Source organism: Plasmodium coatneyi, chromosome 12 (genome assembly GCF_001680005.1).
Source record: "Plasmodium coatneyi strain Hackeri chromosome 12, complete sequence".
In the NCBI taxonomy this organism is placed as follows: Eukaryota; Apicomplexa; class Aconoidasida; order Haemosporida; family Plasmodiidae; genus Plasmodium; species Plasmodium coatneyi.
In genome coordinates this window covers 397,214-410,095 of record NC_033567.1, presented here as the reverse complement: position 1 = coordinate 410,095, position 12,882 = coordinate 397,214, and the positions used below count along the sequence as shown (strand labels likewise).

The 12,882-nt window shown below is 37.2% G+C and overlaps 2 protein-coding genes across 2 annotated transcripts; both read left to right on the top strand.

Moving 5' to 3' along the window:
* Positions 1–3,581: 3,581 nt before the first annotated feature.
* PCOAH_00037710 (Peptidyl-prolyl cis-trans isomerase) lies at positions 3,582–4,638 on the top strand (the record flags this gene model as incomplete). Its single annotated transcript, XM_020060562.1, has 3 exons — positions 3,582–3,593; positions 3,695–3,772; positions 4,147–4,638. The coding sequence occupies 3 exons, from the start codon at positions 3,582–3,584 to the stop codon at positions 4,636–4,638; spliced, it is 582 nt and encodes a 193-aa protein (XP_019916647.1).
* A 3,042-nt stretch (positions 4,639–7,680) lies between these two features.
* Positions 7,681–12,684, top strand: PCOAH_00037700 (Phosphatase; the record flags this gene model as incomplete). The annotated part of the gene is made up of 9 exons (XM_020060561.1): positions 7,681–10,890; positions 11,146–11,232; positions 11,365–11,413; positions 11,551–11,621; positions 11,757–11,836; positions 11,940–12,006; positions 12,125–12,180; positions 12,280–12,346; positions 12,625–12,684. 9 exons carry the CDS (start codon positions 7,681–7,683, stop codon positions 12,682–12,684), a joined length of 3,747 nt encoding a protein of 1,248 aa, XP_019916722.1.
* Positions 12,685–12,882: the final 198 nt, after the last annotated feature.

Genomic DNA, 12,882 nt, shown 5'->3' with positions numbered 1-12,882 from the left:
ATAGAACAAACGGAGGACACATATTTAGTCAGCCCGAATATATGAAGAATGCACATTTCATAACATAAAATTTACTATACACAGAAATATAAATAAAGCAATGTACACATATAAAAAATGGTGCAACCGGGAACAACACTAACGGTTAACGTTCCTACTTGAATTGTATAAATATATATGTAAAGTATGAGTACAGAAGTATTCTATAGGAAGGGATGTGCACATCACATTTTAAAGGAAAGTATGAGAAATAGCGTGGGAATATATGTATGTATATATATATATATATATATGTGTATTCCATTGTTCACATAAATAGGTGAAGAAATTGGAAGATTTACCTTGGGAGGTGGTGTACAATAAATTCGACGGGAAAATACCATATAATATGGGAAGTACGATTTCGGATAGAGGGGATGGGGGAGAGAATCCTTTGGAGGTGGCAACGGGGGATTTTAAAATTACTGGGGAAAGTAATGTTTGCACGGAAGATAGGATAAAAGATACGTTGAAGCCTGTATTAGAGAAACACGCAAGTATTAAGGGTCTCGAGGATAAAATTGTAAAAGCCTTGTGTTACATATTTAAGGGGGACGTTAGTAGTACGGAAGGTAATACTCTATGGTACCTTTTTTATTTTTGGCTGGGGGATAAAGCATGGAAATGTGTAGACAGGAATAATTCATTTAAAGGAATTATGGATGAAATTTACCAGGTAATACGGAATGCCAATTCTGAGCGTCAATGTGGAGATATTTGCGCAGAGGATATTGACATGGAGACTTTCAACCGAATGAAACTAGCATTTGAGTACGCTACGTACCATAGTGAAATAAAGGAAGATGATTTGCAGGATGATCACCCGGATGAGACTCCCTGTACTTATGAGTACAGTGAATACCTGAAGAGAGCATTTTTAGCCTATGATAAAGTATATAATGAGTGTGTAGGTGGAAGGAGTGGTGTGCATTGTAAAGAGTTTACAGAAATGTTTGAAGGTTTCAGTGATATGAAGGAACTGCACGAATTAAAATGTAAGGTGGTACATAGGGAACAACCCATACCCCAAAGAGGCAACACCACTGCTACTGCTATATCTTCCATATTTTCCATCCTAGGAATTGGTGCTGCCGCTACTTTCTTTTCATATAAGGTATAATAGTAACAACGGAAGAGTGGTGTGTGTAAACATATACATAACTAATATGTACACATACACGCACACACACCATATTTTTATATAGAACAATGAATACATAGAATAGACAGTACACTATGCACTATACATATATATATGTACATACATATATGTATGCGTACGTATATACAGAACATATATTTTTATGGCCTTTTCACCCTAACACCATCCCCTTCCCTCCTTCCTTCTCCTTCCTTCAGTACACTTCCTTACCATCTTTGTTACGTACACAATTTGGGAACAGCAGCAATAAAAGAAGAAAAGGAATATCTACCAGGAGCACCTTCGACTCACTCACAGAAGACCCTTCCACATTATATTCAACGGATAGTTCCATGATGGGTGCATCAACAACAGACTATTCCACAGCATCAGAATATGATGCACAATCTACAAGAACAGAAAGAACAACCAAGAGTGGACGACAACAACAAAGACAGCAGTCAAGAAATAATATAGCTTACCACCGTATGTAGCATTCCTCTTCTAAATGGTAATTAGTAGGTAATGTCCATACCCCATTCCCACCCTTTTCCTTCCATATTAATTATATAAGTAGTGTATGTAATGTCTCCGTCCATTCAAACTATAGTAATTTCTAAAATTTTGAATGCATTACCATAAAGGAATTATGTGAAATGTATAAGGAAAAAAATTTTATATATGTGCATATACTGATAAAGAAAATTACCATAGGAACTGTGCAATGTGCATAAAAAGAAAAATTTTATACATGTGCACATGAATAATATTTAATATTAAATGAAACAGGAAAGGGAGCAGTGGTCGTCATTAGTAGGCGCGAAGGAAACATGTGAAAGGGGATCACATAAAAAAATACTAGGATTCAAGGGGAAAGCAGCAACAGAACGAATTTCAAACAGAACATACTAATGAGGATAATGTCCGATGTTCCAATGTGAAAACACCACCTGAGGAACAATTGTGTAAAGATTCGTATAAGCCGAACAGTCGTTTACCACGAAAGTTATGGATGCTAATTCTTTGGCAACAATGGTGTGTTTTTGAGGAATGTGTGTGAAATGAAAGGGAAAAGAAAATGTGTTTGTGATAAAGGAATTGTATGTTTAGATCACTTATTACAAAATGTTTAAAAAAGCGAAACGCCGGGGCATATAAATTAAAGTCACATATGAGAACAATATTTCGCTTTTCTTCTCATTTAGTGATATGCATAATTTGCTTCTATGCTTACACAATTTTTCCTTGTTTCTGTTCGCCTATGATAATCATTTAAAAAATTTTTTTATGTAATTTTCTTTTCTTTTCCTTTACTTCTTTTTTTTTTTTTTGTACCTTTTTATATATTGAACCCTCTTTAGAATCTTTCCATTTGCAATTGCATTCTCAATTTTCAGCCCTAAAAGAAGGTGATATTTTCTATACTTACACGGTGGTTGTTGCTTGACCCCTTTTTTATTGTGTGTGCCTAGTAATCCATTGGCAGCAATGGTGTGTTTTTGAGGAATGTGTGCGAAATGGAAGAGAAAACATATGTGTGATAGGAAGCTCTATTTGAATAGATTATTACAAATTATTTGAGAAACGTAAAAGAAGTTCATATAAATATAAATACATGTGATAGTAATATTTCTTTCTCTTTCCATTGGGAGGTATGCCATAATGTGTCATAATATTTGTGTTTTTTCCTCTTTTTCCCTGCGTCCGCCTCTTGAGCAATACCCCCCGGAGATTGTCTCCCTCAGTTTCCTTCAAATTTTACCAGAACGTGTCTTCCAGCATGTTGCAAAAAAAAAAAAAAAAAAAAATTACAACAGGAAGGAGAATGAAATAATAGCCGAATGGACAACGAATGGCTACGAGTGGATAACGAATGGCTACGAATGGAATGAAAGGAAAAATGCCAAAGCGGACAAGCAAACATTCTAAATAAAAAAAGAAAAAAAGAAAATAAAGCCAACGTAGCACACACTACTGTGTCAAAGCAAAATGGAGGTTGCGGAGGAAAAAAAGAAAAAAATAGTGGCACACTTAGCACATATATATTTTGTTAGCGTACCCCCCCAAATGTATGAGCGACCTTCACAGTGAATGGCCACATTCGCAGTATTTGCCTCTTCACTGCGGTTTGTGGCATGAACACAAGGCCTTCTAAAAAAATTGGGAAAATTAAGGCAGCGAACGGATGATGTGTGCCCCTTAAAAAAAGTAAAAAAAAATTATATACGTATTGTAATGCAAAAGGCTGAACTTTTTTTTTTTCTTCTTTTTTGACAAATAAGGAGAATTAGCTTTAGTAAAATATTCATGCATCCTAAAAGTAGTCACCATATCGTCAGTCAGCCAGTGAGCTAGTCATATCTTTATATAAAGGAAAAGTAAAAAAGAAGCATCGTCCAAAATGAACAAACTGGTAAATCAAAAAGAAGAGGAGTAAAAATGAGGAAAGAATGAGTACTGATTTGTGCCCTCTTGTGTTTACCTCAAAATGCGCTTTTTACTCTCTTTTGTTAGCTCACGACCGTTTTGACCATATTCTTTATACTGCAAAGGAGTTACATTGAGGCGGAGAATCATGAAATCACTCACAAGGTATGAGCAATGTGTGTGTGTGTCTGTCTGGGAGATTAGTGAGGCACGCTTCCTTTCAATGGCGTTGTCCCTTATCGCTTGAGTACACTTGATCATGGGACGTGATGCTGTCGGAATATAATGGGGGCCCTTTGGACAACCTCGCTTTTGCGTCACCCGTTCATATTTTTTTTGCCATACAGAGCCCGTTTTTGCATGAACGGTTCATATATTTTTTTTTTTTTAACAACTGTACCGTTTAGCGTACCTGCATACAATTTTTAGCTAGCCAGTCCGTTTTTACCGAACCTGTTCATATTATTTATTTATTTTTCTTGCTAACCACTGCTCTTTTGGCTGACCCGTTTACAATTTTTTTTTTTTTTTTTGTGCAGACTTACTTCGACATAAGCATAAATGACAAGCCAATCGGAAGAATAACGTTCGGGCTATACGGAAAGGTAGCCCCCAAGACGGTGGAAAATTTCGTTAGTATATGCAAAGGAACAGTAGTGAATGGTAAAATGTTGAACTATACGAATTCGATTTTCCATCGCATAATTCCAAATTTTATGGCACAAGGTGGTGACATAACGCACTTCAACGGAATGGGTGGTTTGAGCATTTATGGAGAGAAATTCCCCGACGAAAATTTCACATTAAAGCATACGAAGCGGGGAATGCTTTCCATGGCGAATGCAGGGAAAAATACCAATGGAAGTCAGTTTTTTATTTTATTTATTCCGACGCCTTGGCTGGACGGAAGGCACGTTGTCTTTGGGGAAGTAATTGATGGATTGGACAAGTTGGTTCAGATTGAAGCGGTTGGCACCGATTCTGGGGCTCCCGTAAAACGAGTCCTAGTCACAAAATCGGGTGTGTTGTGAGGTGCATCGTGCACACACAGCATTTAGCGACTTCTAGCTGCGTGCCATTTTTACCTATGGGCTGTGGTGCTATTGCCGTTTTGTGGAATATTCCGCTCCATTTTTTTTTTTTTTTTAAATATAACTTTAAAAGGATACATAAAAAAAACGGAAGGGGAACGGGAAAACAATGGGAAGAAGTTAATGGGGCTATGTTTATTTATATGCTTCCATTATGCGAACGAAAGATCAATTTTCACCTTCCCCTTCTTCTGCGTTGGAAAATTTTGTGGATGTTAAGTGAACATGTGTTTTTTCCCGCACGCATAACTTGTATGCACAAAAATGTAAGCATATGGAGGGTCTTTTACGTATTCCTCAATATTTCAAGAGGTTACAGGAAAGGGGCGAAAAATGGGGAAATGAATAAGCAGAAAATGAACCAGCAGGTGTTTATGGAAAATCGCGAGCTACGTAATTTAGAAACGAATGGAGTTTTAATAGGGCAGAAGGGCGTTCCACATATGGATGACGCATGTCAGTATATGCAAATTTCGCATTTCCTCTTAGAAAAAGACACAAAAATGTTCATAAGAATATATAGGCTGTTGAAATGTACCTATTGGGGGAGGGGGAACTTTGTTGTATTGTCCTTTTTTCTCAGGAATGTGAATGCAAACATATAGCAGGAAAATGGAAACGGGGAAAATAAAAAAAAAAAAAAAAAAGACGTTATTCATTTTTACGAAATAGTTGGGGTTCCTTTTTTTCAAAATTTTATTTTTTATGTCCATGTGTTCAATTTTCAGGAGTGACTGTATAAAAATATATCGTACTTCTTTTAAGGAGATTTTTTTTTATTCCTTTTGGTAATGTATTTTCCTTCCAATATGTTTATTCGTGAGTCACTACATTTGTTATGGCTCACAAAGGGCGGTTTAAAAGTTCCATTTATTCGATAGCACTTTTGTGCAAAAATTTCGTCCATCTGTATTGCATCAAATGTGTTCGTAGGCGGTCTTTTTAAGAGGAAGCAACAATAGGCGTTTTTATCATATTTTTTGCGTTGAAGTGAGATGAAAAATTTCGTGGGACATTAAGGAACGGTGAACACAGTGGTGAACACAATAGTGCAATTTTCTCTACGCCACTCACGCGATAAGCATACCGCGCATGTGCGCATAGTACATATAAATATATATGTATATAGATATGTGTATAATGCAATACCTGCGAGCGCCCTTTGGAAAAATCGTTGCATAGACATTTCGCCGAGCGGCTCTCACACGATAGCAAAACCATTTGTGTTCCTCCCCTTGTATATATATTACTTCACGAGGGAAAACATAAACTTCGAAATTTTTTGAAAACACTGTGCGGCCACGCAAAAGGCGATCTGTTTGTGTAGACACATTTTACGTGTTCCCCTTTATGAGGCACGTAGACCATAACTTGTTTCACGTGCAGTGTTTCCACTGCGGCGTTGACGTCACCTCCGCAAAATTGCGAATATGCAAGTGTACAGGTGAACACATACATGCATATGTATGGCCAAGCACGCGTGTCCGTTCTGACTTACGCATGCAGGAATATTCTATTCGGGAGTGATTTCCTCGAGGGAGAATGCATTCCCCAGACAAAAACAGTCCAAACTTTATAAGCGCTCAGAAAAAGGTAATTACAGTCTTTTCGCATAAGAACATTTATATTTATACACTTATGTTTAATTTTTTTGTACGTTTTTATGCGCGTGGGATGTGCATGCTATGTACATGCAGACGCCTTGCGCGTTATGCAGTGGTACCTTCAACTTGCATATACTTTGAAAATTTGCGGAAATTTAAAAATATGCAAAAATTTTAAGAGTTCCCATTTTTACGCATATCACGCGCATTTGATAAGAAGAAATGATTGCGTAAAAATTAAGAAAAAAAAAAGAAGTTACACCAAATATAGACTTAAACAGATGGATTTATCAACAAACTCTTCTCTAGTGGACTTTTTTTTTTTTTTTTTTCAAGGCGATGTTAAGAATTAAAAATGATTTGCGATTTTACGATTTTTTTTGCATTTCCATTCGTTTATTAAAAAGTAGGATTTTGTACATTAACTTATTTAATTTTTTATTTGTTCTATGTAACATGCGTCTAGGTAGTACAAATCTAGGAAATTTTTTTTTTCCCGCAAAATTTCGTACCATTTGTGAACAGTTATGTGTGTTTTTATTTTCATGTCCCATTAAATATACAATATGTAGAGAAGCTATATCCTTGTTTACTGTGGTGATGAAAATCCTCATTTGATTTAATAACTGAAGAGCAAACTTTTATCCCAGCTTTTGTTTAAAAGAGGGAGGGAAATATAAAGTGCAACACAAAATACAGTAAAGCTAAATAGATTGAAAGAGGACGCAGTAGCTATACATATCTACAGGATTGAAGAACAGTAAGAGAATAAAAATACTACCCACTTGGGGACAGCGCTACAAAGGCCCCTTCATTTGGTTGAAAGACACATGGGGGAAATTCACGGAGGAAGGTTCTTCAGGCAATTATAATTCCGTCGAGGCATCACACCACCAATTGTAGTTATATGTACGTTGGTCCTTTTAACAAGAAGGTCGAGCGAAATAAAGGAACCTACAAAAGTGCATTTTGCGTGTTTGTCAGTATATCTACCGATTGTAAGTATACTGAAGATTGGTTGTGAAAAAGGTGCAAACATAAAAGCTCCACCAAGTAGTGCTGACACGGAGGTGTACGCTCTGTTAACCTTTCCATTTTACTGTATGTGTTCCCTTTCTTGGGCTAATAAAACTTACGCTTTGGAATATAGTCAAGTAAGAACCCGTATGGAAATTGTCCTGCTGCTTATGTACGCAGGGATAGATGCAAACGGGGGACATCCCTTACTTTCAGCTTGATAATTTATATTTTTGGAAAAAATAAAATAAAATAATTGCTCTAACTGGTAGACTAATTGCCAAGCGAACTGTTAAACCAGGGGAGCTACTCATCAGAGGGGAAAAAAGTCAAAGACGGGAAAACCAAGCCAAGGTGCGAAATGAAGAACCTCACACAGAGGAATAAGAAAGAGGGAGAAAACATCATTCTAAAGTTAGAGGACAATACATTAATGGAAAAACTGGAGTACCAGGTAGTACCGAAATATTTTTTACTAAACGATGACAAGCATAAGGATGTCTACTGCTTGCTGAAGAAAAAGAATTCTAAGAAAAGTGAAAAGGAGCTCATGAATGGAGAAAAAGAGAAAAAATTACTCAAGAAGAGACAAGGCGAAAGCGAAAATTATGATGGAATACTCAGTTTGGTTTCAAGTCATAACAACGGTGGTGTGCGAAAATTGGGATACCCCGATGAGGAGCATTACTTCCCCAGTTGTCATTGCATATGTGAAGAAAGGAATACTCCTCCCCGGGGGAGCATCAAAGAGGGGGATGTAAAAAACGTGCAAAGCAGGAAGAACAACAAAAATTTTATTAACGAGTTAGGAGAAGAGAAATATAAGTTGGCGAACCAAAACCCTGTTCCTCTTACTCCGAATGGTAAAAACGTAGGGAGAACAAAAAATGACAATACACATTTTAGGAAAGAAAATTTTGTACGTCTATTGAGAAATTCTTCTAAAAAGATTCTATGTTCAGCTGAAAAAGTAAAAATTTTTAAAAACTTATTTTTGAAAATAAAAAGGAAGGATGAAAATTATTTTTGCGATTCAAAGGGGGGATCAGACAGCCGGGGAAAAAGTGTAACAGGCGAATGTTCTCCACCTGAGGGTTGTGTGATATGCCCAGGGGGGGAGGAAGCAGCGGAGGAAAGTGCGAAAGAACATAGAAGAGAGGAGGACAAAATTTTTACAATCCCTTATGCAGCCAAGTTAAAGGGAAAGGGAAGAATCACAGGCAGAAGGAACGGCGAAGCCCTTAGCGAAGACTCCCCCAAAAATAACAGAATGAAAAAGGAAGAAAAAGATCTAAAGGATAATTCTTATACGATGACAAATGAGAAAGAGGAACAGAAGTACATTTTAGATAATTCCCTAAATGATAACACGAAAAATACATATCCTGTAATGTGTGAGGATGAAAGTGAGAGCACAAATCTTTTGGAGAAAATTTTAAAGGAAAAAAAAAACAGAATGAATAATCTCCTTTTAAGCATCGCAAGAGATAGGCCATTCAAGCCAAAGGAAATAACAAAACTGAGCAGGCTGAAAAGGGCTAGCGGTACCATCTCGTATGCAGACATATTTCCCAAACAGGTATTGCAACCAAGTGATGATGCAGCTACCCTTGAGTATTGCGCATCAGACATGAACATAAAACAGTGTGCTATCGAGGGGGATGATAGGAGAATAGCTTTAGAGGATAAAACGGAAGTTGCGCCCAATCGTATAAATGAAAAACAGCTGGATGATGTTATAAGGAAGAAAAATGCCAACTTCATTTGGTGTAAAAATTCGATGAAGACAGATAAAATGGACCAAATAAAGATAAAGGGATTGCACATCTCTAATAGCAATAAGAAAATAATTGCCCCATTTGTGCGTAGAAGGACGAAGAAAGGGAAGAAAGAAATTGCTGAAATGGTGGAAAGTGGGGAGGAGAGTCGGAAGGACCACATTAATTGGGATGAATATTGTGTGAGCCAAATTATGCAATACAATGAAAAGTGCGCAGTTGGCATGAAACAAAGCGGGAGACGCAACCACCTTAAGGACCACCCTCCACAGGGAGCTCATATTTGGAAGACATGGGCTCTCTCTGTACAACAGAACAAAAATGATGATCCCCAAGAGGCTGTTGCCAAGGTGAATGTATCCAATGAGGAGCTTCAAGGTGAAGTTAGACGTACCATCGAAGATGTTTCAGAATTACGGAAAAGTGACCAAGTCACAACTGAGCAGATGAATTCTGGGTATCAGTCTGACCTAGTTTGTAAAAACGTTAGTGACAAAATGGGGAAGAAAGGAGAGGATACTTTACACGTCTTATGGGAACAAAATGGGAAGACAAACGGGGGGGAAAAAAACGTGAAGATAAACCCCATGCAGACATCTTCCCAACACACATCAATAATCGCGGACACAAATAACAGCCCAAATAACAGGAAGGAAGAAAAATGCAGCAAAAAGAAACTGTTCTTTTTTGAAAAAAATAAATTGAGGATAAAAAATTTTATTAATAAAAATGAGATATTTAATCTGTCCAGAAAAGAAGAGAGTAGAAATATGAAAAGCGAAAAGTTAGACACGCGATTGAGCTATGCATCGGAGAAATTTCCCCCCCACAATTTTGCAACAGCAAATGATTGTGTGAGAAAATTTTTGGGCATACAAATGGTTAGCGGTGTAAATCATGCGTTTAATGGTAGCACGTTCCATAAAAAAATTGTTGAGAAGAAGATAAAAGTGGAAGAAGAAGTCTTCTCTGCGTATCCAGAAGAAATGGGCGACACGAAGAGAAAAGGTGGGGATCACACTCTTATGGATGAAAAAAGAATAGCAAGTGTAAAGGAAGTAAGCACCGACACGGATGTTTTAATGCGCGTTTGCATTGGAAATCAACTTGGTGGAAGCTTGAAACATGGTGTAAATGTAATGACCGGAAATGACAGCTTAAATACACGTAAAGATGATCCCCTTGCAAATAGAAGAACTGATGAGGATAGTCCAATTTGGAAAAACTGTAGCAACACGGACCGTTCGAATAATTACACGAATGCAATCAATGAGGATGAAAAATGTAACTACAGCATGTCATACGATAAACAGGAATTACTGATGAAGGATTTAATAACCAGCGTGTCGAAGGAAAAGTATTATGACAATCCTTATCAGCAGAAAAAAAAAGTGCTTGAAGAGCGAAAGGAAAAAAATACGGACAGAACCTCTGAGCACAAATATGAAGACACCAAAATGGAACGCAAAAAAAATGTACTAAAAAGGAAGAAAAAAAATTTTCGATCGTATTTTATGAAGTTCAGGTCCTTTCTGTTCTTCCAGCGTAGAAAGAGGACAAGCACATTGACCTCCCTCTCAGCGGAAAATGGATCCAATAAAGTTATTAGGAAAAAGAAGTTTCATTTAAAAAGGAAAAAAAAAATGAAAAAATTGAAAAGTCTACGGTTGCTAAAGATGTACAGCTCGAAGAAAATGATGAACAGAAGCAGCAATGAAAGGGAAGCAGACAGCCATAGCGAAAATTACCAAACGCGGGAATTTTTGTTGGGAGAACAGAGAGAAGGAGAAAGGGTAAGTTGCTGAGGTGGGGAAAATGTCTATTTTTACGTCCTCTCTCGTCCGTTCGGTTATGAGCGAAGGTCTTTTACAAAAGCGCTGCAGAGTGACGAAATATCTTAATTTTGGGTTATCGCCGTTTTTGAATTGCGTCGATTGAATCGTTTGTTCCATTCACTTGGGTGTTAGTCGGATAGCGCACTCCGCAAGGTGACATTATATATCACGTTATATCATATCTCTTTTTTTTTGTTTTTTATTTCTCTCAAGGGGAGGAAGACCATCGTTCTCGATCTAGACGAGACACTTGTTCATAGCACCTTACGGGGGGAGAGGTACAATTCTTTCAGGATCCACGTAAGTGCCCAAAAAGGGTGATAAAACGGGGGAGGGGGTCATCTTTCCGTTCGTGCGTGGCTACATATATACATGTGTACCGTTTTTCCCGTCTATGCGCTTGCTTATTTCTTCACATGAACTTCCTTCCAGATCGAGCTTGGTGACGGACGCTGTGTAATTTATGTGAATAAGAGACCAGGTAAGATAAAAAAAAAAAAAAAAAGGAGAAATATAATTAAGAAATGCAGTCGCAAAACGAGTCTTCACGTAAGACGCGCAGTAAAAAGACAATAGGAATTTCCTATTTACTTTTTGTTTTTCCATTTTTGTGAAAAGGCGTGGAGCAATTTTTTAAGGAAATATCGAAACATTACGAAGTGGTTATCTTCACAGCTAGCTTACCCAAGGTAAAAAAGAAAAGAAAAAAAAAAAAAAGATAGCAAATGGGCAAACGGAGCAGACTTGCGCATCTTACTTGCCTAAAAACGAGACAATTTTCTTCCCCTCTTAAAGAATTATGTTCCCCGTTTTTTCCAACTCAGTATGCAAACGCCGTTATCGACAAGTTGGATAAGGACAACATCTGCGCGTACCGACTGTTTAGGGAATCCTGTACCTTTTGGTATGCACACTTGATTTCATAAGGGAACGTTTAATTTGTCATAAGCTCGACGAGCAAAGCGGCAGACAATTAAAATAAAATTGCCATTGCAAACACTTTTTAGGAATAATAACTATGTGAAGGATTTAAAAATACTTGGACGGGACTTAAACAACGTCGTTATCATTGATGTATGACCAAAAATGCGTTAAAAGAAGGAATGTGTGTGAATATCCATTTTGGAATAGGCAACACATAAAATGCGCTTCTTCACTACCACCCCCTCATGCTTTCACCTCCCCCTTTCAGAATTCCACCTTCGTCCATAAGTTCTGCGAAGACAACTGTATCTTAATCAAAAGCTGGTACGATGCATTCGTGTGTACACTTTGCGCATTTACATTGTGAGTACATATTTTTAACATATTTGCAAAACGCGCCGTGGTGACTTCCTTTCCCCTTAGGTTTGACGACCCAACTGATAAGGAGCTTTACAAATTAATCCCCTTTTTAAAAAAATTGTCAAAGAAGGTAAAAAAAAAAAAAAAAAAGGACAAAAAGGCAGCACACCCGTTTGGCTACATAATGTGTGTTGTACATGAAGATATATAAACGACATAATTTGCACAAAAGTGTTTATGCAAATTTGTTTACACTGTTGTTAGTACCTTAGGAGATTATGCACATATGCGTCACCGTTTCATGCATCAATTTTACACATTAAGCAAAATGTTATTTTTTTGGTGGGGGGCTCCCTCACCCCTTCACTTAAAATTTTTTTTTTCTTCCTTCTAATTCTCCCCTTTCAGAAATCAGTTATACGTGAACTGAGAAAGTATAACAAGAAAAAGAGGAAAAGAAAATTTTAAGACATTCCTACAGTGAAGTTATGACCCCTTCGTACCACCCAAGTAGCACAATATTTGAGACAATCAGATATGCGATGTTTCCCTTTTTTTGTTTTTTTATCCCATTTTTGCGCAAAGGCGATAATGTAACATTTTGACCTTTTTACGTGTTTTCTTCATTTCCGCTTATAAATTTTTAATTTCTTGCATGATCTGCAC